At 56.3% G+C, this 23,317-nt stretch overlaps 1 protein-coding gene across 3 annotated transcripts; it reads left to right on the top strand.

Annotated features, from left to right (window-relative positions):
• The first annotated feature begins 12 nt into the window (after nt 1-12).
• LARGE2 (LARGE xylosyl- and glucuronyltransferase 2) lies at nt 13-23,257 on the top strand. Of its 3 annotated transcripts, XM_056494023.1 has the most exons (16): nt 13-90; nt 5,514-5,671; nt 16,682-16,855; nt 17,137-17,393; nt 17,728-17,810; nt 18,061-18,188; nt 18,615-18,782; nt 18,938-19,042; nt 19,305-19,417; nt 19,525-19,650; nt 19,799-19,954; nt 20,040-20,203; nt 20,473-20,751; nt 21,093-21,239; nt 21,371-21,566; nt 21,683-23,257. In XM_056494023.1, exons 3-16 carry the CDS (start codon nt 16,738-16,740, stop codon nt 21,878-21,880), a joined length of 2,238 nt encoding a protein of 745 aa, XP_056349998.1. In that variant the 5' UTR covers nt 13-90; nt 5,514-5,671; nt 16,682-16,737; the 3' UTR covers nt 21,881-23,257. The 3 variants fall into 3 exon arrangements, with proteins under 3 accessions (XP_056349998.1, XP_056349999.1, XP_056350000.1); XM_056494024.1 differs by lacking the exon at nt 5,514-5,671 and having other exon boundaries at nt 24-90; XM_056494025.1 differs by lacking the exons at nt 13-90; nt 5,514-5,671 and adding an exon at nt 14,868-14,984.
• Nucleotides 23,258-23,317: the final 60 nt, after the last annotated feature.

The following is a 23,317-nucleotide window of genomic DNA, read 5'->3' as shown; positions in this document are numbered from 1 at the left end:
CCGCCCCGGCAGCCCCGCCGCGCCGAGCGCCGAGCGGCGATGGGCGGTGGGGCGGCGCTTGGAGGAGCGGCGGCGGCGGCAGCCCGGCAGGTGAGGGCGGGCTGGGGTGCCCCGAGCGGCACCGCCGGGTGAGGAGCCGGGGTGCGGTCAGTTTTGGGGGGCCCCAGGGAGGAGTCGTTCCTCCAGCGCTGCGGCGGGCGGGGGTCTGCCCACGCGTGGGTCTGGCGCCCCGCGGGGCGGCTGCGGGCGGTGTGCACGGTACCGGCCGCCCGTCCGTCGGGGAGTGCTCGGGGGAGCTGTCGGGGCTGGCTGCGGCACCGGTAAAAAGTTCCCGGTGAGAACGGGAAAACGAGTGCGGGCGCCGGGAGCGGCGCCTGTCCCTTCGTCACTTGCCGGGGAGCGGCGTGCGGCACCCCAGTCCCAGCCGGGGCTCCATGGGCACCCGGGGCGCTGCTTGCCCTGCAGCGGGGAGCCTCGCTGCGCACCTGGCGTGGGGAAGGGTGAGGTGTGACCCAGGAGGCAGGGACAGCCTCCGCTCCGCTCGGCGCTGAACGGCCCGCGCCCGCCCGCTGGGTGCGGAGCAGGGGAGGTGCTGCCCCGGGGGCACGGAAAGGCTGGGGGGCTCGGGGACGGGGGATTTCATCCTCGCGTCCGTGCGTGACAGTGTGTGTCCCCGCCGGGGGCCGGGGCGCCGGGGCGGGCAGCAGAGGGGCGGTGGTCGCGCCGTGCGCTGGGGGCTCTCCCGGAGCCCCGCAGGACTCGCACGGCCCCGCTGCGCTCAGGGCTTGCCGCACCAGCACGGTGTCCGCGCTGGCGGGCGGGAGGAGGCGCGGGGCCCGCCTGCCCGCAGCCTGTTGCAGAAGTGGCTCCAGCCTGTGCCTGTGACCTCCCTCCCTCCCTCCCTCCGTGCCCTGCCCTGCCCGGCTGTGCCTCCAGCGCCCCTGCCCGCAGCCCGGCGTGGCTCCGCACGCTGCCCGGGGCAAAGAGCGGCGCTGCCCGTGGGCCGGGAGCGCTTCGTGGCCTCTCGGGTGCGCACGGAGCTGGGCCGAGCCGCCCCTCCTTCCTCCTGTCCGGTTACCTCCGCACAATGGGCACAGTGTGTGCCTGCGGCTTCCTCGGCGGGAATTACAGTTGCATGGGCAGGCACTTTATCCTTCCTGATCTCTCCTCTTCCCCCGAGGGTTTGTTTTCCAGCAGGCTGAGTTCAAAAAGGGCACGAGATACCGCTGGCAAGCAGTCTGGCGCTAACAAACCTTTTTAGTCAGAATCACATGGATTAGACCCAACCTTCCATTCACATGCAGTGCTACCTGCGAGTTTCTCCGAATTTCACGGTGGCTGGGTTGCTAGTGTAAGTGCGAAGGCAGGCGAGGTAGCACCCGAAGCCTGTGACAGAGTTACAGAGGTCTCCAGCACAGCTTACTGGGTAGGTGTGTGCTGCTGGTTACTCTAGGGGCATATCCAGTGCAGACTGCCAGAGCTTCTCTCCTTCAGAGAGATGCTCTAACTCTGCCAGACAGCAATCTGAGAGCTGGCTGCCGAGGAGACTGCCAAAGACACCTTGTCTTCAGCCAGAGGTGAAGCTTGATGCACAAAGTCCTTGTGCTACTCTGAACAGCGTAGCTAGATTCTGTCCCCGAGTAAGGAGCATTTTGACAGATGCTTCCTCTTCACCCCTTGCTCCCAAACTCTATCCCACTAACTGTCATGTCCCTTTTGTTCATCTCCTGCTTGCAGCAAGTGAGTTTGGAGGACAGTTTGAATAACCTCATGCTGCCTTTTTATGGTAAATATGTTGCAAGCACTGTAGGATGGGCAGCTTCTCAGAGCAGCAGCAAGTCCATGAGACTGGGCAAGACTTAAATTGCCTTGGCTTATGGTGCCCATGGTGTGTGTGGCAGCAGGAGGTGAAAGGCTGGGTTGAGGGGCTGGTTTCTCTCTTGGCTGTGCCCAGAATGATCTCGGAACAACTCTTTCCTTAGTGCTTACTGTCAGTCTGGGTGCTGAGGGCTTGTGCTTACTGGAAATCCACTGGCTGTAACCGAGGCCAAATAGTTCCAACGCTCAGATGCTGAGGGGTGCAGGCTCAGCACTAATGGTAAGAAAAGAAGCAAACCAGAAAAAAAAAAAAAAAAGCAATCATTCTGCCAGCCCATCGGTGGGTACAGTGCTGAAGTCCAGCTTGCTTGGCTACCTGTGTTTTCTCTTTGCTCAGATTCACGAGACCATGCTATTTCTGGGAAGCCTGACTCCAGGCACAGCACTGCCACAGGTATAAGGCAGCTCATTCTTAGTAAGCCTCAAAACACATCTTTCAGAGTGCTGGGTGAGGATGTTTTTGTACAGTACCTGCCAGGGTTGCAGCTGGGGAACAGGATGTGGGAGGATGCACTCAGTATATTGATGCTTGGCTGTGTCTTGGGAGATGGGTAGTTGGGGTGGGAAGTGGATATTCTCCCCAGCCTTGTCTTCCTGCTGACCTTCCCCTGCCAGAAGGGAAATAGCCTGGCAGTATGAGGTTGGGAATGTGGATCTTTCTGAAGTTGAAAGTGAAAGCAAGCAGCTGTGGTGAAGAATGAGATGGCCTTTCTGGTCCTATCTCTTTAGGGCTGCCCTTCCTGCCTTTCTCAGCTCTCACACCATGGTCTGGCTATGTATTTTCTTTGCTTCTGGATGAGCTCAGCCAATACTTTGGGATAGCTAGGGATAAATTATGACTTGCTCCAGATAACATACAGATGGAGGCATGTCCAGGGAGTATTTTAGTCCCTGTTACATGAACCCCTAGAATGGAAGGCCTTGTTCACTCATGGTATCCCACTGGAGGCCAACACCTTTCAGGAGAGCTCCAAATCTCTGTCCAAATGAGGAAACAAGGGCAATGAAGCACACCATGCTCTGAGCATGGCAATGCTGGTGGTGGCAGCTTGTACTTCTGATCTTGGAAAGGCCTTCTGGGGTCTGGAAAGGCAACAGCTGGCAGGGGAAGTTGCTGGTGTGGTACCTGAGTTCCTGAAGTGTTGCTGACAGGTCTGTTACTTGAAGCAGTAGTCTGACGGGAAGGGAAACCCAGGTCAAACGAGCTTAAGGGGCCTTTTAATGTGTGTTTTGACTTGGAGGCATTTTGTTGCTGTTCTCTGTCAGGGTGCCCCTGCCCTTCCCAGCTTAGCTCAGACTTGGCATCCCTGGAGAAAGGCTCTTTTTGGCTTCCCAGGAGGAGCAACATGTCTGGCAATGTGTGCAGAGCCCTGCTGCGAGATACTGACTGCCTCCTGCCTCCAGATGCCTTTTCCAGAAAGCCATTTAGAGCCACAGATTGTTACTTGGATAACTCCCTTCCCAGATTCATTAGCAATGTGCAGTCTCTCCTGTAATACTCAAATCTGCCTGTGCCAAAGGCTGAAAGGGAGAGGCCATGTCTTTTAATAACCATGTGTGATGCAGTTGGAAAAAACTTTTGGACACATAGTTCTCTGGTGGCCTGAGCTGATGGAAACACTCCAAGGGAGAGATACAGCTAGGCCCTGAGGGAGAGAGCACTGCAACTGCTTTTGGGTGTGTGAGGGGTAACTGCTTGTGGTTTCTGACCTTGCTTTCTCCCAGAATCACCCGAAGTTCCCCTGACCCCACCTGGAGAAGGCAGCAGACCTTGAGATCGGTCCCACCACGCTGCAGATCTTGCAGGTCCTGTGTGTGGTACTGTGTAAATAACTGCTGGTGGCTGGGCTGTGGCTGTATGATGTGGGCTCCATCCTGGAGATGAGGCTCCTCCATGTGCAAATGGGAACTCTGCTGTCCCAGTGATGCTATGGTGGATCCCAGTGGACAGTGCTGCTGTGTGACAGGCTCATATCCAGGTCTCCCCACTCAGTATTATCTCTGCTGAAGGGGCCTTTGCTTTTTGAACTCTTTGCTGTTGAAAATACTCAGTGTTGTCGCCAGCAGCTTCTGCTTCGTAGCCCAGGTGGAGGGATTTGGCTCTTACCTGCTGAACTGTTCCCTGGAAATATAAAGCTCTGATAGTACCTGGGGGAGGGCTGTGGGGTGCATGCCAGGAGGGTTTGGCACTCTGGTTCATACCCTGTTCCTACTGCTATCCATCTCTGAGTTTCCCCTTTTAGACCCCTTTGGTCTGAGGTGGGAGCTGACTGATTGGGAGAAACAGAGTGGGGATGATGGAGGAGACAGATCTTTTTTACTGACATCTGCTGTAGGGTCCATACGTGTCTTCTTTCACTGGCTGCCACCTTGTAGCCAGAACCTGAGGGAGACTCACAAAGCCGAAGTTTTGTTGGGCCTTGTTGCTGAGGAAGGGTTGTGCTGAGCAGTGCAGTGCTGTACTTCACTCTTAGAATTGCTGGATTTCACTGCTCAGGTAGCAGCTGTTGTTACTATTTTTTATTTCCAGCCCTTGTTGGGATTGATGTCACCTCCCTTCTGTCATATTGTGCTGTGCCAGCCTGGCCTGAGGTTTGCTGTGGCTAGGGGGGTGCAGGAATACAGCACACTGCACACTTGTTTCTCTGTTTGGGCTTTTAAAACAGTGGGACAGACCAGATACATGCTTTTAGTAGGTTTTTACCTGCTTTTAAGGTCCTGCTCCTGTTGCATCTTAGATCAATGATGTGTGGATAGAGAGTCTTCAAAACAAAATTCCCAATTCTTCTCCAGTTCCTTTGTCCCAGTATATTAGTTTATCTGTGCTTCTGTTCTGGGCTTTCTCCTGATAAGGAGCTAAGAATCCTTCTAGCCTGCTGGAAAAAGGGCTTATTCATTTCATCCTGCAGTTGCGGAATGTGTGTGCCCAGCTCTGTGGGAGTTGGAGGGAAGGGGTGCACTGTCAAGATGCCAGCAGAGGAGGAGGATTTCCTCTGAGGAGGAGTAACATGTGCAGACTGCTGTGTTCTCTTCAGCATAAGTTGCGTGTGCGGTGTTTTTTGCCTGCTTTCTCTCTCCTTTGCCTTTACTCCTTCTCCCTCCCTGTACATCTATTTGGATAGACTCTCTAACTGCCATTATGGGGCTGCCCAGGGCAAGTCACGGGGGCTCAGGTTACTGGACAGAGAGTTAATCCCTTTATTGCCTCACAAGTTAGACACTTGCTGCTGCTTTCATGTTTGGGAGGGGGCCAGAGAACTTGCATCCCTCCCCCAGCTCCTGATCCTGCTGAAGGATTGGTGTGAGGACTCACATGTGTTGCAATGGACCATGGTGACTGTGGCTTTGTCAGCAGTTTAGGGGACGTGTGTACAGCCCTCCTTGCATGGGTGGGGAACGTGCCAAGGACAGTGCAGTGAACTGGGACTGGGAATATGCAGCATGCAGGTAGTCATTCTCCCCTGGGCTGTCTGGGTAGCCTTGGGTGGCACTGAGCCAGGCTTTGTGACAGGCTGGAGGATAGGGACAGGACCAAGGTGTTGGGTGCTCTTATCTGTACTCTCAGATGTGCAGGGGCCTGTCCTCAGAGCTCTCCAGTGCAGTAGCTCTTCACGTGACTGTCTTTTGGGTTTCAGGTGACAGCAAGCTCCAAAACTCAAGTACAGCTGAGATGTCTTATCTGCCCTTCAAGCTGAGAATCCTTGGTTAGAGGGGGGTCCTCAAGGCACCACCAGGCCGTGCCAACTTATCCAGCTGTTCCTAGCCACTCCTGCAACATTGGCAGCCTTCAAAGGTTAGTTTATCATTTATGTTAAGTAGATGGTTTACATGGGGTTTTTCTCTTGCTGTTTAACACTTCTAAATCAGTAAACAGGGGATAAATGGCAGAGGGGCTTGGCTCTGTGGGTATTTGGGACCTGTGGGAGGCTCTGGAGACCACACTGGCAATAAGCCCCAATAACCCAGTTCTCTGAAGGGAAGGACCAGATTCTCCACAACAATCCTTTGAATAAAGTGTGATCCCATCTCTATGGCTGCTCCCCTGAGTGTGCGTGTTTGGATCCTTCTCCCCAGACAATACTATAGTCTTGTGTAGTAGGCAGTAAGTCACTGGGACCTGGACTGAGGAGCTGGAACGAGCTCTCTGAGCCAAGGAAAATGGGAAGACCCCCTTTTGAAGGCTGGGAGCTGGTGCTGGCATTGTTGTCTCCTAGCAGCTTCTTTCCCTCGGTCCGTTACATCGAGCGTTTCTTTGGGGCCACTGTTCTCAGTGGCCACCTCTCTCTCCCTGCCCCTCATTAGTGTAGGGCATGGCATGCCAGCAGGAGGGAGCCTCAGCATGTCTGCGCCTTGATCGGATTTGTCAAGGCTCCTTTCCTTTTCTTCCTGTTCATTGAGGTCTGAAACAAAGCAAACAGAGGAGAGGAATTCCAAAGAATAGGAGTGAGGGAAGAGAGGAACGCTGAAGTGACAGCTGCCCCTGCACACATGCACCCCCCTGCCTAGGTCTGGTGGGGCAGAGCTGGTGGCAGAGCATTTTGGGAGGTGAGGCCGTTCCTTGGCATTCTGTTCCCAGCTGCCTTTCTCTCTGTGCTGTAGGGCTCCTATCCTCACTGCCCAGGTAGCTTCCTGGAGCCTCAGGCTTGCTGCCTACTCTGCACAGGCACGTGCACCTGAGCACGGCTCGAGGGAAGCAAGGCATTATTTGAACTGCTTTGTTTGTCTTGGGCTGTGGAAAAAGGTTTCCCTCTTTACCTGTGTCAGGAAATTCTCCCCTACCAGGCAGATCCAAAGAAGCCCGACATGGAGCTGAACTCCTGTCTGGGTGCCAGGGCGGTGAGGCACTGGCCCCTCCCTGTCTTGGAGCCAGATAAGTGCTGGAACAAGGCCCTTTTGTGCAGACAGGTGTGTGAAGTGGAGACAAACGGGCTCTGGTGCTCATATTGTTTCCCAGGAGGCAGGAGGTTTGGGAGGGGAGTCATGGCCAGCCAGACAAAGCTGCCACAGGTAAAGCTTTGTCCAGTTTGATAGATCTCCTTGCTCCCTCCTTTGTGATCCCCAGGCCATCATGCAGTTTGCCCTTCATCTTGCCTCTGGCCCTCGCATAGATTGGATCAGGGAAGGCAATAGGATGCTCAACAGCCCCACTGTAAAGCACTTGAGGTGAAATACATCGCTGCTAGTAACACCCTCCTCCTTGCAATTAAACCGCAAGGAACAGCCTTTAAGCCACAGCCTCTTCTTTCCTTTGCTTTCCTTCTTCCTCCTTGTTCTCTACCTTCTGGCAATCTTTGCAATCCGTGGTTTAATTAAAGAGCAGAGCAAAGTACTTAGACTCCAAAATGTGCAGATTAAGGGGTTACTAATCCTCTTCCTCAATGGGTGCTCACATCCTGTCCAGCCTGTTATCAAGCTTCTGTTCCCTGAGTGGAAACTTGGCCAAACTTGAGACCTCTACCTCTCTTCCTGCTTGCTGCACTGAAGAGGAAGGGCGAGGGGTGACAGGAGAGCCATGGGGGAGAAGCAAAGCGAGCTGTGGGCTTACAAAATTCTCAAGGTGGGTTTGTAGTCAGCACTGGCTATCTTTGCTTTTTGTGTCCTCCCTGGTTTTGGTGCTCCAGGAGCAATAAAGCAGGGGTTTGGTGTTTTTCTTTTGGTTGTTTTGAGTGCTGTCTTTCTATTCTGACAAAATAACCTTTCTGTCAGAGGAAGAAACTGCTTCCCTTTGTGCATGTTCTTGTGTGTTTATTTGCTGGGTGATTTGGTTCAGGTGTGTGCCTTCCCTGTGCATGCACCCCTCTCTTGATCTCCCAAGAACCTCTTCTGTGCTCTTATTCCCAGTGTATGCCCAAGTGCTGCAGCACTGCTGAAAGAGCAGGGCTCCCTCACAAGAGTGGGGGGCTGGTGCCTGGCAGTGCTGCACGAGGCTGGTTGTATTCTCATCTGGAGAGGCTGAGATCTCTTTACAGGACATACAGTGTCAGTGAGAAGGGGAAGGTGGACTATTTGTGGATCCAGATGGAGGCACCAGGAGGGAAGAGGGAGTAGTGAGGATGAGTGTGGTGGGAAGGGTAGGACTCTTCCTAGAAGTATTCTGGAAGACCTGATCACAGGATGGTCTGAGCTCTTATGCCTCTCACTGCACAGAGGTTGCTGTGGACTACAGAAGATGGAGCTTTTGTCCTCAACCACTCATCTGCTGTTTGGTTGAGTTGAGCTATGCTGTTTCTTCCCTGCCTTTGTCCTTTGGTGTGCAAGTTCAAGGTTTAGCTCAGCAGTGTGAGAAGAAGAGGGATGGGAACACAAGGAGCAACAGGAAGGGAGGAGGGCTAATAATGGGTTTGGATGTTGGGAGTATTCTCCTTTCCACTGCCTGGCTTTGGGAGCTGCCTCCTCTCTGGGTTCCACTTCCCCTCCTTTTTTTGCCGTCATCAGTCACTACCTCATTTCCAGTTTGTAAGATGCCCTATATGTTTTCTTTGCAGGTAAGTTTTGTTCTTAGGCTGGACAGCAGTTTTTCCTCTGCAGTGTTGTCAGAGCCTCTTGGCAACGTGCAAGATTCTCTGTAGCTCAGAATCACTTCTGGTCTTACAAAACGCCCAGGGCACCCTGAGTGGATGGCACTATTGCTGCTTGGGTTTTTTAGAGCCTGCCCCGAGCCATTCTGGTTTGCTATTTATAGTGTGCTTGTTCCATTCCTGTGTGGAAGAGCTCTGCTTTCAGCCTCACTTGGGCACTGAGGGCATTGGTGCCAGGAATAGCTTTGGACAGGGAAGATATAGGAGTGGCTGCTTGAGCACAGCTCCCAGTTTGGGCTGGTCCCTTGTGGAAGAGGTACCAGGTTGCCTCTGTGAGCTCAGCTGCTTTCACCCAGAGAAAGGGGATTGCCTTTCTTTGTCAGTCAATGCCTTGTGTGTCATTGCCTGCTGGACTGGTTTGGCATTGTGAGAGATGGAATTTGGAAGAGTTGCTCCAGTGACCAGTACTAGCAGGACTAGTGAGGGACCACGGTGTCATGAGCCGATGGCATGAAGCTGTATCAGGAGAGGATTAGGTAGGTTATTAGGAAAAACCCAGAGGGTGGCTGGGCACTGGGACAGGCTCCCCAGAGAAGTGGTCGCAGCACCAAGCCTGACAGAGTTCAAGAAGCTTATGGACAATGCTCTCAGGCACATGGTGTAATTTCTGAGGTTGTCCTGTGCTGAGCTGGGAGTTGGATTTGGTCCTTGTGGGTCCCTTCCAACTCAGGATACTCTGTGATTCTGTGCTGGGAAGCCTTGCTCCTAGCATGCCCTCCAAGGAGAGATAGTGACCTTGTGTGTCCTGAACAGCTGCTCACTGGGTGTGTGGATCCCTTCTGCTGGGGTACCTGCCATTCCCTGAACAGGGCCCTGCTTTCCTCCCCCCAAGGAATTTTTGCTAACCCCAAGGGAACTCGAGCTAAGGCCTGAAAGGCCTTAAAAAAAAATCAACACCCTCCTCAGCACTGCTGCTTGGGCAAAGCTGCTCCAGCCTTTTGGCTCGTGATCCTCTCAGCTTGTCTGGAGACCAGAGCTGGACAAATAATTAATTGCTTGATTTAGTGCCCAAAATGAAAAGCTGGAGGGAGAAAAACTTAACACAGACAAATTTGAGAGATCCTTTATCTTTTCTTTTAAATGTAATGCAGCTCAATTACAAAAAAAAAAAAAAAAAAAAAAAAAAAAAAAAAAAAAAAAAAAAAAAAGGTGCAAAATGAGACTTTTTTGCTGCAAAAACAAAGCATTTTGTTCTTGTCCAAAACTTGTAGTGAAGGAGCAAATAGCTCTGAGCTGTCTGGAAACTGCAGTTTTCAATCAATAACTATTCAGCCAAAAACACTTACCCAGTTCTGCTGGTAACAATGCACAGCAGGCACCTGACAGCCTGGCTCACAGCCATGCCCCTGGCACCTCCCCAGAGGTGGATGGTGTCCTACCTCTTGTGAGCTTTTCCAGGTAGAGTGCCAACATGGCGTTGTTGGAGTCCCTTTGTCTCCTTTTTTGCTGTAATTAACCTAATTAATTTTGCCTGAGGTGATGCAGACTCACCAGCATGTGTAGGGGGGGTAGGTTTGGCCTGTTGTGCTGTGATATGGTCTCCCTTGTCCCACAGGGAGCACCACCTGCTGCAGGATGCTCAAAAGCATTTCAGGGGAGCAGGGGGATGTGGTGTTAGTCCATACCTATGGGCACTGCTGGCTGGGGTGTCAGTAGTACACAGAATGAATTCCCACCCCTTGCTGTATCAGCCTGCTAGGATGTCTAGGATGATCCTGCTAAGATGGGTGGATGCCTGCTGGGTGTTCCAGCTGAGCCAATGGCAGAGCTGGAACTGGTGGAGGGCTTGCTGCAGGTTGACTTGGATAGAAGCTGGAGTTCCTGGCTGCTGACCCTGCTCGGCTCTGGCCCCAGGAACTGTTGCAAGCCACAGCAGTGTAAGTGTCAGGAAATGGCAGAGGGAACAGGTATTGATGCCCATAGCACATCCGGAGACCAGGACATGGGGAACTTAATGGATTCTGAGCTGGCCATTAGCTGCAGCACAGACATCAGCAAAATGCAGATAGTAGAAACCTAACCCCATCAGAGAGAAGGGGAGCTGGAGATCAGCTCCTGTTTCAAGAGGCAGTTGGGGTCCTCCTGCACAGTGCCCAGGCCTGGTCCCTCCTGTGCCAAGCCATGCTGGGAGGGCAGGGAGGCGTGTGGAGGAGATTTGATTCAGGACTCTGTGGCCTCTGTGTCTGCCCTCAGTTAGGCTTGAGCTTCACCAGGCCCAGAAAAAGACCAGTCAGTGTTGGTACTTCACCTGTTGAGTATCCTCTTAGTATCAAACGACTTGTAGTCTAGAGAGGTAAAGCTGGAAGCAGTCTCTTGAGCACCTCCTCTGTGAGTTTCTTGGGGTCCTTCCAGCTTCTTCTTGGGCTTAAGAGGAGTGAGAGCACTTGGAGATGGTGTTGCTGTCTGGGTGGGCCCCCTTTACTTTGCCTTGTGGCACAATGCAGCTGCCCAGCTGTAAGCACCGTAGGATGTCTGGCAGGCTGAAGCCTCCTACACCAGGCTTGCACATTCTGCTGTGGCACTGCTGTCCCTGCGTGTGCCCTGCGTGCCCTCTGTGGCTGGGGCTCTGCTAGGCAGCTGAGCCCAGTGCCTGGCTGTGGGCAGGGAGAAAAGCAGACTCTGTCTAGCAGGGCCTTGTGATTGGAGTCCCTGCCAGGAGGAGCTGCTCCCCTGATGCATTCCTGGGTTTCAGACATGAAGAGGTAAGCAGCAAGGCATTCCTGTGTCAGACCCAGCCTGAGCTTGCTGGTTTCCTCTGGAAACAAGGAACAGTCTGGTGACAAGTGTCTCTGCTTCAGTAGAGAGGCTTGGAGCTTCAACACCCTTCAGAGACTTTTAGCTCCTCTTCCCCAGGTGCTGTGCTTCTGCCAGAGAAGGAGAAGATGGCTTTTCAGTGTGACCTCTGCAGAGTAAAAAACTGAACTCAGAGCAGCAGAACTGTGTGTGTGGTAATCTTACAGGCCTGAGAAGACCTTGATGATTGAGAATGAGCTGTAACTGAGGCACAGCTGCCTGTTGTCCCAGGAAGATCCTTTCCGGGATTTTCTCAGCAGCTTGGTGGTATCCAGGGCAGTAGGGAGATGAGGTGCTTCCTCCTTTCACAGCAGGTGTTGGTATCCAACTCTGTGGGTGCTGCTGGATCCCACCTCTAGAACATGGGGGCTGTTTTGCCAGAGGTTGCTCTTTCCAGGGAAACTCTCACTTAAGGTTTGCTTATCATAAGACTGGGGAGAGAGGGACGGCAAAGTAATCCGGAGCATGGGGTTTTAATCCTGCTCTCCTGGCCAAATTCCATTCCGCCTCTGTAAATTCCTGTAGCTATCCTGCTCTGCACTGCCTGTGTGGTATCTGCTGGCTGGCACAGCCCCCCTCAAGCAGCTTTTCAGGCATGGGGAGCAGGACAGGGAGGTGACCCTGAATCATAAGGCACTTTGTCAGATGGGTGCTGCAGTACGCACTAAAGGTGATCTGCTGAATGAGGAACCAGCCTGTCCCCTCCCATCTCTTTGTAAGAGCAAAAGTGATTATCCCCAGTTGCCTCTCTTCAAAGTGTGGTGCCTTTTCTGAGTTGCCAGTCTGGTTGTGCAGTCCTTGTCACAGCTTTCGGGCCCTTTCTCACCTTCTGCAAACCTGGGAAGCTGTTGTGTTGGGTTTCTAATGAGGCAGTCTAAGCAGGTCAGCTAAACTGTCACTGTTCCAAAAATGAGACCTGGGAGAAGAATTTGCAGTTTCTGTCACCTGCAGCTAGGTAAGACAACAGGCACCACAGCTCCATGAAATCACTCCTCTCCTGGCTGCCCTGCAGCTCTGTACTGGGAACAGCCAGGCTACCTCTTCACTCATAATGCCTGGTGGGGAGGCAGTAGAGGGGGCAGCAAGTCTGGGGCTGTCCCTGAGCCCCTTCAGGCCACTGGCTTGGTACCCACAGACAGTGTAGTTGTGCCTCAGCATCCCTCTGCAGCTACACAGCTCTAGAAGAGACAACAGACTAAGACACCCACTCTACCATGGGCCTTGCTGCCAAATGTGATGTTGTGGGAAAACAGAGCTGCTCCCCTCTATGCTTGCAGGGCAGGAGGAAACATGGTAATGTGATGGCAAAATTTCCACTGCCAGCTTTCCCTAAACATTAACTGCTCACCTGATTATTACTGAGCCGTAGAGAGCGAAGGCCATTCAGGCTGAGCGATGGAGCCTAAAAAGAAAAGGGGATTTCCTGCAAGAAAAGTGGATCTTGGAGGAGTGGAGTGCCAGCACATGGACAGCTCTCAGGGGGAGCCTGGGGCAAGCAAAGTGGCTGCACTTTCCCAGGAATAAAGGTTGCATACAGCCAGCTTTGGGCTCCTGCCCACACCTCAGAGGTTGGTGCGAGCATGCACTGGTGTTTGTGCAGCTGCCCAGCTCTGCTGGCGTGACATTCCCTGTCCCCTGGCCATTGCCCTGTTGTCACTGGAGGCAGGGTGTCCCAGGCATGAGACAAGACTTAGGTCCTGCCTCCCCCTTCCCTGGTTTCCACTGTCAGCTTTTTCCAGCTGGAGAGGGGACAGGAGTGCCTTTTTCTGTCCCAGTGGCTGTGTCTCCTGATGCCTGCTGAAGCAGGAGCTGCTTGCTCCTGGGAAGAATGTGGGGGAGGGAGGATAACCTGCTGTGAACAGCACTTCTGCCCCGCACCCGCTCTGGGGTTGGAAGGCGGCAGTATTGGGAAACCTCTCATCTTACTGCTGGCTGTGCTTGTCTGGTGAGCAAGGAGACTGAGGAGGGAGGGCGGAGAGGCCCCGTGCCTTGACTGCAGGGACGGCAGAGCCAGGAGCTTTACCTGGGAGCTTTATGTGCTGTGCCATGGCTGCTGGCACCCCTTGTGCCAAGGGGCTGCTTCCAGCCTTGCCCTCTGCTTGCCATGCCTCTAATGTTTCACAAAGGAGGAGAGGCTGTGTAGCTGCCTTCTGGCGTGCCATCTTCAGCCCCATGAGCACCCTAAAAATGCCCCAGCCGTGCCTGTGCTCATGTGCCTGTTCTTGCCCTGGCTGGAGAGGGCCTGGCTGGGTCTCAAAGCACTCGCTCTTGGTGCTGGGAGCAAAGGTATGGTGGCCAGGACAAGCGTGTGGAGAGGCCGTGGAGGTCAGCTGGAGCAGGAGCTGGTTTCCTCTGCTGGAGCGGTGCTGTTGGCAGTGGGCTGCAGGAGCTCTGGACTGCTCCCCAAGCATGGGTAAGCCCTGCGTGCCCACTCCCTCTGCTCTGATGGGTGCCTGGGGCAGGGCAGGACGGCTCCGGGAGCTGAGCATGTGCCCGGGGCAGGGCGGCTGGGGGAGCAAAGGGACGGGCCCCTGCCCTGGGCTCAGAGGAGCAGCAGGGCAGCCCGGGCGTTTCCTCTCCCTGCCGGGCAGGGCTGGGCTGAAGCGCTGCTGCGGAGCCGCTGCCTGTCGTAGCGGGGCTCTGCACGGCCGAGCAGCGGCTGCCCGAGCGGGAGGTGAGCGTGCCTGCCAGGGCAGCCACCCGGGCGCTGCTGTGGCTGCGCGGGCAGGCCGGGGCGAGCCGCCCTCGCCCGGGGCTCTGCGGTGGGGCAGTTCACATTGCAGCGGGGTGCTGTGCCGGCGCTGCTCCGCATCCCGCTCTTCTGCCTGCCGCCGCTCCTGGCGTCCCCCAGCCGCCCGCGGCTCTGGACACCCGCGGCAGGGCTTCTCCTCCTGCTCCAGCCCCGGGGCCGGCGGGGAGCTGCAGGTACAGCCTCTCTCTTCATAGTTAGCATTCCCAGCCCCGGCCTCCTGCTTCTCCTTCCACCATCCTGCTCACTCCTGGGGCAGGTCTGCTTGAACACTGCACCTTTCCAGTGAGCCCTGCTCTTCTGGGCCAGACCGAGGATGAGACAGCAGGGGACCAGTTCTTTCCCTTTCAGATCCATAGTAGGGCTTGCACTCTGCTTAGCTGATGGGCAAGTGCTCTGAGGGTGGCCAATATCTCTTCCCTCTGTGTAGCAGTAAAGGTCTGCATCCCACCCTCGCTGTGTTTGCATCCCAGATAGGCTGTAGAGCCATTCTTCGCCAGTCATGGGGAGAACAGGTGGGCTCTGCCACCATCCTGAGGCCCCCAAAGATCTCTCAGTGAGGACAAAGTCTCCTGCACCTGCCCCAACAGAAAAGGCAGGTGCTAGGAAGGGGGTAGATAATCCTGATGCTTTCTTTTTTCACTCTGAAGGAGGCATATTGAGTCCTGGGAGTGGGAAGGGGGCGGAAAGGAGGACGGATTCCTCCCAATTTACTTTGGGCAACTCTGTGTCCCTGGCGCTGGGGGCTCTTGAGTAGAAAGCGAATTTAATCTCTTGTTTTGTTTGTTCTTTCTTCCTCTGAAAGGGGGGCCGGCGGGGTGTGCGGGGGGAGCTTGGGTTTGAGAGCGAGGAGGAGGGGGAAAGTGTCAGATCTAGAAGGGAGGAGTAAAGGCAGGACGGGGAACGGCAGCCCGGGAGGGAGCAGCAGCAGTGAGCCCAGCCGGCTTGGGAGGCGCCGGGGAGGGAGGAGGCGAGGGGAGAGGCAGGTAAGGAAATCAACGCCTGGGGGGAAGGCGAGCAGCCAGGTGAGGAGCAGGACAAGGGGTGGCAGGAGGGGTGGGGGTGCTCTGAGGTGGGGGGTGGACGGATCCTTACGTGCCTCTGGGAGAGGTTTTGAAAACTGACTTGCTGCTGGTCCCATCTGGTCTCGCAGAATTGCCATCCTAGTAGTGTGGTCACATTCAGGCTGGGGACAGAGTACCATTCCTGCAGTGAGGGGCCATGGGGGCGAGTGGGAGCAGTGTGCCATCACCTTCTCTCTCCTTTGTGCTAAAGTTGCTTCCCAGCCCCTCGGCTTCCCCAAATGCTGGTGCTGGCTGACCTCCCTGGCCTTTCCTCACCATGCCCCCTCCAGCCTGGCCTGAACACCCTATAACTTTGTGTGAACCTCGGAATGTGGGACAGGAGACAGGTTGGCAGCAGCATGTGGAAGACCTCGGCATGCCCAGCATGGCCCGTGGCTGTGGGAGAGAAGGGTGCCTGGGCCTGGCGTGCTCCATGTGTCAGCTCCCCTTTCCCTGCGCTTGGCCTGCTCCATGGAGCACAAAGCAGGTCAAGCCCGGGCCCGGCTTGCAGGGAGCTGTGATGCCAGTAGACACCTCCTCTGCCAGGAAAAGGGGTGCAGCTGTCCGGCGCCGTGCCGAGTGCCACGGAGCTCAGTATCTCTGCTGGGCTGGCGTGGCCATGCCGCAGCCCTTGCAGAGCCCGGGTGTTCCTCCCTGAGGGTGCGTGGGGCCATCCATCCATCTGCAATTCCTGCAGCGGGCTGGGGCTGCACCCGGCCGCAGGGGCCGCGGCGAGGGCCGGGGGGGGCGGTGTGTGTGCTCCTAGGCTCCAGCCCCCGGGCCCCATGGGCATCTGCACATCAATGGGCTCCAGCGGGGTGTGTGCAGGGGGAGCAGACCCTAATCCGGCCCATTCAGCCCGACGGCAGCTTTTGTTGTCCAGATGTTGCTGCGCCGAGGGCGCGGAGCCAGGGCAGGGGTGCGGAGCAGGGCAGGCTGTGGCGGGCCCGGCGTCTCCTTCCTTCCCTCCCCGCGGGGCCTCGGCCTGCCCGGGCACCGGCTCCGCGGGGTCCCGCAGCGGGGCCCTGCCCCTCGGGAAGCGTCCCGTCGGCAGAGGAATGGGAGCGGCCAACACGCGTGGCGGAGCCGCGGCGGCCTGAGGAAGCCGGGGAGCAGCTTCCCACCAAGTGTTTGGGGTTTTCCCATCCAAGTGGGCGGGCGGCGCTTGGGTGCGGGAGTTTCCCGAGCCTCTCGGCCCTGGTGGCCGCGCTCCAGCCGAGGCGGCGGGGGAGGCACCGCGCCTTGCCGCGGGCAGGCCCCGGGACCGCCGCCGGGCTCGGAGGGGGGCTCAGCTTTATCACCTCTGCCCTCCTTCGTGAGCCCTGGGCCTGTGGGATGGCAGGCCGCAAGGCACAGAGCTGGGGGAAAATCGCTTGGAAACCTCATTTCCTTCCTATCCCCATTTCCCTCCGTATTTGAGGTCCCCCCCACAGGCTCTGCAGTCCTGTCTGGATTGTGGGACAAGTCCGGGAGGGTAAGTGTTCCATCATGGGCAGGTAATGGGTGATTGTTTCACTGCTTCAGTTGCCCAGGTACTGTCCTGGAGGGAGTAGGTGATAGGGAGATGTTGGCACACCTGGGTGCAAGCTACACCTCCCTCTTTTCCCTGTCCCTCACAGGCTCTAGGATGCCAGGGCCAGCCGGACTCGGGTTGCCCACCTGATCCTTGTTGCCCATGTCCTGCCAGCACATCATGTTGCGCTCCTGGCGCATGAAGCTGAAGTTGCTGCTCGCCACAGTGACCCTGGCCATTCTCCTCTCCTGGCTCTACCTCTTTGTGGGCAGCCTCGAATGTGAGTGAGTCCTTCTTGTCCTCCTCAGATCAAGGGACAGTCTGCAAGAGAGGGTGGGCAGCGGGGGATTAGGCCTTGGGATGGTTGCTCTGGCCATGCAACACTGCAGGTGTATATGACTTGAGGACATCTCCAGGAGATAGGGGAGCAGAGCTGAGATGTTGGCTGAGCACTTGTGAGACGTGCTGGGATCTCTCAGTTGTGTCTCTGCCCCACCACCACTCACACCTGGGCTCTCCTGGGCTTGCCATGCCCTTTGCCTCCCCCTGTCTCTTCCACAGATGGCCGCTTCCTGCTGCTGCCGCCATGTCTGGGCGAGCAGCCGAGCCGGGATGTGGAGCGGGAGGCGCTGGCCTCGCGGGTGCGCAGGGTGGAGCAGGAGAACCAGCAGCTCCGGCTGCAGCTCAGCCAGGCCCAGGCGGAGGGCAGCGATGGCAGCCCGCAGTGGGGGGCTTCTGCTGAGGACAGAGACCCCCCTGGGGGTGACAGGAGCAATCACACGGCCTGCCCCAAGCAGCGGACAGTGCACAAGTGTGAGGTGGGTGATGGCACCAGCACGTTGGCAATGTGGATAGCAAATGTCACATGGGAGGCTGGGACCCTGTGGAGCATGGATGTATGTGCAACTCACCTGGCACCACTCTCCCTCTGCTCAGTGGGTGAGGGTATCTTCCTTCTCCAGAGAAGGAGACCAGACAGGAGGAGTGGCAGCAAGACTTCTGCTCCTCGTTTCTGAGTTAGGGAATTCCCACCTCTCTTTGGGGCTCTTTCTGCATGGGAAAGGTTGGGCTTTGAAGCTCCTCCCTGTAGTGTGGTCCCAGGGAGGAGCTGGGGTGTCCATTCTCAGAAAGGCACCGTTTGTCTTTGGGCAGCTCCTTCACGTCGCGATTGTGTGCGCTGGGCACAATGCGAGCCGGGACGTGGTGACCCTGGTGAAATCCATCCTCTTCCACAGGTAATGGGGAGATGTGCCAGAGGCGTGCTGGTTGGGGTTCTCAGATGAGCTGCTGCAGGTTGCAGTGGGGCAGTGCTGCAGAAGAGAGGCTCTAGAACCTCTCTCTATCCCTTGTACCACTGCTTAAAGGGACAGAGGTTTTTTTCTCCATTTGCCTCCTCATCTGATGTCTGTCCCACAGAAGGGATGGGGGACTGTGCCCCCTTCATTCTGCTGTGATGCTGAATGTTGCTGTGCTTGTCTTTGACAGGAAAAACCCCCTCCACTTTCACTTCATCACCGACTCGGTGGCCCACCAGATCCTCCAGACACTCTTCCAGTCCTGGATGGTGCCTTCCGTCCATGTCAGCTTCTACAATGCCGATGACTTGAAGGCAGGTGCTTGCCCTCCCTTTGCCCTGTCCCAAGCCAATGCTTAGAGGGTCAAGGGGAGCAGCAGAGAGGGACGAGTGGATGGAGGGTGATTAATTTTTCTTGCTGATCCCTGGCTCAACCCCTCCTCTTTCCGGGCTTGTTGCTGGTACTGCTGAGAGGAGAGCACAAGACTGGTACTGGCAGGGTGGGGAGGTGCCTTGCAGTAGCAGTGCCTCTGTGGCAGAGCTGAGTGCCCCAGTGAGACACTGGGGTCAGGTGGGGGTTCTGTTTGCTGGAGGAAAGGCTCCAGGTTCAGCTGGCTCCACAACTCTGCATGCCCTTCTGTTGCTGGCCTCCTCTGCACGGGGTGCTGGGACACGCAGCTGTCCTGCCTGAGAAGGGAAGGGGCATGACCATGCCCAGCCCTGAGGTCTGTTGCCTTGCAGCCAGAGGTGTCGTGGATCCCCAACAAGCACTACTCCGGCATCTATGGGCTGATGAAGCTGACTCTTACCAAGGCACTGCCCTCCAACCTCTCCAAGGTCATTGTCTTGGACACGGACATCACCTTTGCCACCGACATTGCTGAGCTCTGGGCTGTCTTTGGAAAGTTTTCTGGTGAGGTCAGGGTGTCCTGAGGGCCCTGGCAGGGCCTTGGATGCTGGGCTCAGGGTGACAGTGCCTGCGTGCCGCAGTACCAGCACAGTGGGTTTGCTTGGGCCCTCTGAATCAACAGCAAGATGAGCTGTGTCCATGTCCCTCTGTTTCCTCAGAAAAGCAGGTGATTGGGCTAGTGGAGAACCAAAGTGACTGGTACTTAGGCAACCTGTGGAAAAACCACAAACCGTGGCCAGCCCTGGGACGTGGATTCAACACGGGTGAGTGTGGGCTGCCAGGGTGGAAGGTGCAGCCTCATGGCACATGCAGCTGAGGTGGCACTTGGCACAGGGGGACTGGGAGAGGCTGAGGTAAAGTAGCAAAGTGGTGGGCACAAGAGGACTGCTGCATTATCGCAGGGTTGTATGGGTGGGCACGGAAAAGTGGCATGTCCCAGGGCTGAAGGCATGCAGCAGCTGTGCCTCAGCTCTGTAGTGGCTGGGTGCTCTCTCGGTGACCCAGTGCCCTCTCCCTGGCACTCAGGGGTGATCCTGCTGCTGCTGGACCGCCTGCGTCGCCTGGGCTGGGAGCAGATGTGGCGGCTGACGGCGGAGCGGGAGCTCATGAGCATGCTCTCCACCTCGCTGGCTGATCAGGTAACTGTCCCTCCTCTGGGCCAGGATGGTCCTTCTGCATTCCCATAGCACTGCTGGCACAGGGGATCTTCCTCATCCACCTGTGCTCTCGCCTTTCTCTCTCCTAGGATATCTTCAATGCAGTGATCAAGCAGGACCCATCCCTGGTGTACCGGCTTCCCTGCTTCTGGAACGTGCAGCTGTCTGATCACACCCGCTCGGAGCAGTGCTACACCGAGCTCTCAGATCTCAAGGTGGGTGGCGTTGTCGCTTTTGAGACTCAGAAGGGCCTGAAGGACAGTGCAGGCACTGGAGCTCCAGGGGAGTCAGCGTGGGGTCTGAGGGCTTGGGGAGCCTGGTGCTGCTGACTTCCCTTACATGGGGTGACACACTACTGCTCAGGTGATCCACTGGAACTCGCCCAAGAAGCTGCGGGTGAAGAACAAGCACGTGGAGTTCTTCCGTAACCTCTACCTGACCTTCTTGGAGTATGATGGGAACCTGCTGCGCAGGGAGCTTTTTGGCTGTGCCAGTCTTCCCAGCCCACCCAGGGACCAGGTGAGGCTCACTGCAACTCTTCCCCAACCCCAGAGCTCTGGGTGGGCAGAGACCTCATGCAACCTCCTCCTTCATGGCGTTGCAGTTGCAGCAGGCGCTGGAGGAGTTGGATGAGGACGATCCCTGCTATGACTTCCGCCAGCAGCACCTCATGCAGCACCGCATCCACCTGTTCTTCCTGCAGTATGAGTTCCTGGCCCTTCCCAACCCCACCGATGTCACCCTCGTGGCCCAGCTCTCCATGGATAGGTATTTGCTAGTAGGACTGGTGCGAGGTTGGAACCCACCTCCACTCCTCTGGGCAGGCTCCACAGCTTTGGAGCTACCAGGGAATGTCATTTCATCATGCCAGCATTTGGCAGTGAAAACAGCACCCCAAGCTGGGAGCATGAGCTCTTCCTGCTCCCTCCTGAGCGGGCGTGACTGGCACGTGGCTCTCTGGAGGCGCCCAGCTCTGGGTTTGGCTCAGAAGCTGCCCCAGGGCAGGCTGTGCTCAGGCTGTGCCCTCTGCTCCCCAGGTTGCAGATGCTGGAGGCCATCTGCAAGCACTGGGCCGGCCCCATCAGCCTGGCGCTGTACATGTCGGACGCCGAGGCGCAGCAGTTCCTGCGCTACGCCCAGGCCTCGGAGGTGCTGAGCGCCCGCCGCAACGTCGCCTACCACATCGTCTACAAGGAGGGGCAGTTCTACCCCATCAACCTGCTGCGCAACGTGGCCTTGGCCAACACGCAGACGCCCTACGTCTTCCTGACCGACATCGACTTCCTGCCTATGTACGGCCTCTACGATTACCTCAGGTAAGGCTTCTTCCAGCTGGCTCTTGCTCAGCCTGCCGGGTTCCCCAAGCACCAGAGTTTTCAGGAAACGCCCTGGGCAGCAGCTCTTAATAGGCAGAAACTGTTTCCTTTGTGTTCAGCCTTGAGGTCCTGCCCTTAATTTTGTCAGACACCAGCAGATGGGGAAGGAGCTGTGACTGTGAGAGTTGCCCTGTTCCTCCTATCCCTGTGTGGTACCACTGCAAATTCTTAAAACCCATTAATACCTGTGTAGAGTGGTGGGCAGGCCGGAGGGGCTGAGGAAGGAGGCTGTGGCCATGCCTCACAGTCAAGGAGATCTCACACCCTTCCTGCTACCACAGGAACTCCATCCAACAGCTGGAGCTGCCCCAGAGGAAGGCAGCTCTCATCGTGCCGGCGTTTGAGACCCTGCACTACCGTCTGACCTTTCCCAAATCCAAAGCAGAGCTGCTCTCCATGCTGGACATGGGCTCCCTCTACACCTTCAGGTAAGGACTAGCACTATCCCGCCATCCCAGCAGTGTACCCTTGCCTTGGGGCTGTGTACCCCCTGTCTCAGGGGGTAGCAGACCCCCTGCATCCTCTACTGTCTCAGTCTCATTTCCATCTCTCCCCACAGGTACCATGTGTGGCCAAAGGGCCACGCCCCGACAGACTATGCCAAATGGCGGACGGCCACCGTGCCCTACCGCGTGGCATGGCAGCCAGACTTTGAGCCTTACGTTGTAGTGAGGCGAGACTGCCCCAGGTATGACCAGAGGTTCGTGGGCTTCGGCTGGAACAAAGTGTCCCACATCATGGAGCTGGATGCGCAGGTGGGTGAGGGGCTCCTGGCACGGCGAAGGCACTGGGTGCTAGGGGCTTGTGGCTGGGCGGTGACATGTTGGCACCACTGAGCTGCTGATGGTAAAGGCTGCTGCTCTGTCCCCAGGAATATGAGCTGCTGGTCCTGCCCAATGCCTTCATGATCCACATGCCCCACGCCCCCAGCTTCGACATCTCCAAGTTTCGCCTGAGTGCAGGGTACCGGGGCTGCCTGCAGACGCTGCGGGAGGAGTTCCACCAGGACCTGTCCCGGCGATACGGGGCTGCTGCACTCAAATACCTCACTGCTGAGAGAAGCCTGTGATGCCTGGGGACAGGGTTGTGGGGCACAAGCAGCACACTGGAGAAGGGAGGGCGCAGGGCATCCCTCCTGCCCCTGCCCACCGCCGCAGCCCAGCCCGAGGGAACGGAGGCGGCAGCACAGCCTCTCCAGCCCGTCAAAGGGGTGCCTGTAGATAAGATGGAAGACGTCAGCTGCAAGAACAGCCAGTGCCTGCAGGTCAAGCTCTGCAGCCTTCCTGTGTAAGAGGGAAACTTCCCCATGCCAGGGGTGAGGTCTCCTCCCTTCCTTCTTTCAGCGGATGTAGATTCCCAGTCTTTATTAGCTTACCTCACCTTGAGGCCTGGCTCCTCCAGAGATCTGGGAGCTCTACCTTACCCTGTTCTGCCTCTGCTCAATGATCCCAGGTCTCAGTCCTCCACACAGCCCTCTGGGGCTTTGGTGAGTTAGAGATGAGGTTGTAGAGCAACCCTTTACATTCTTTGTGGAGCAGGCTCAGAGGAAACCCAACACCCTGGGAGGAATGGCCAGGGAGTGCTGTGAGTAGTTGGAGCCTTGGTTCAAGCCCACATTGAGGCTGTCTGGTTAATGGGGGAAAGTATAATAATATTTCCCCACCTATATGGATGCAGTCTCTAGTGGAGCTGGCCCCACACAGGTGCTGTGGGAGTCTCTCAGAGCAGGAAGAGCTCCCAGAGCAGGATGGGCTGTCTGCTGTCCCCAGCAGTGAGCTCCCAGGATGGACCTGCACCTCCCAGCTGGGAGCAGCCATGCTGGTGACAGACCCTCTCCTGTGCTGGTATTGCCCCACAGGGCAGGGCTGCCAACCATCCCCATGGGCAGAACAACAACTTCATGGGCCAGCACAGGCTGGGAGAAGTTCCTGGTGGGGGCCACCCTGCTCCTCCTCTGCTCGCGGCAGCACAGTTGTTGCAATCAACAATCATGGCTGACACTGGACAAGACCATAGCTGATCACTGTGGCAAGGAGCCCCATGCTGGGGAGCAGCTTGACTGGACACTCTTCTACTGCTATCACACACTGGAGCACAGAGGATGCATTGCTTTCCTCACACTATTTAAATTATTTAATACTTTTCTCATAAGAATTCAGTAATTAGGGTGTCTGGGTTTTTTTTTTAATCTTTTCTTCTTCCCAGATGATTTTGCTGGTGGCCCTGGAGGCTCTCCAGGGCAGTTGCTGCTGCAGTCTTCACTGTTCTCTTAGCTTTGCTCTGGGCTGCAAGGGCCAGCTCTGTACAGGGTGAGGATTTCCGTCCATGGTGGGAGCGGCTAAGAGGAACCATAGAAAGCGCGGGGTATGGAAAGGGCACAAGCGCCTCTTGCTTATTCTCTCTTTTTAATTTAATTTTTAAATTAAAGCTTTTTTATTCTTTTTCACTTTGTTGTTAAAACTGCCTGGTTATTAATTTTTTTCTGCTGTGGGCCTGCACGTGTCCT

This window comes from Oenanthe melanoleuca, chromosome 5, assembly GCF_029582105.1.
Source record: "Oenanthe melanoleuca isolate GR-GAL-2019-014 chromosome 5, OMel1.0, whole genome shotgun sequence".
Classification (NCBI taxonomy): domain Eukaryota; kingdom Metazoa; phylum Chordata; class Aves; order Passeriformes; family Muscicapidae; genus Oenanthe; species Oenanthe melanoleuca.
This window is presented reverse-complemented; position numbering and strand designations above follow the sequence as displayed.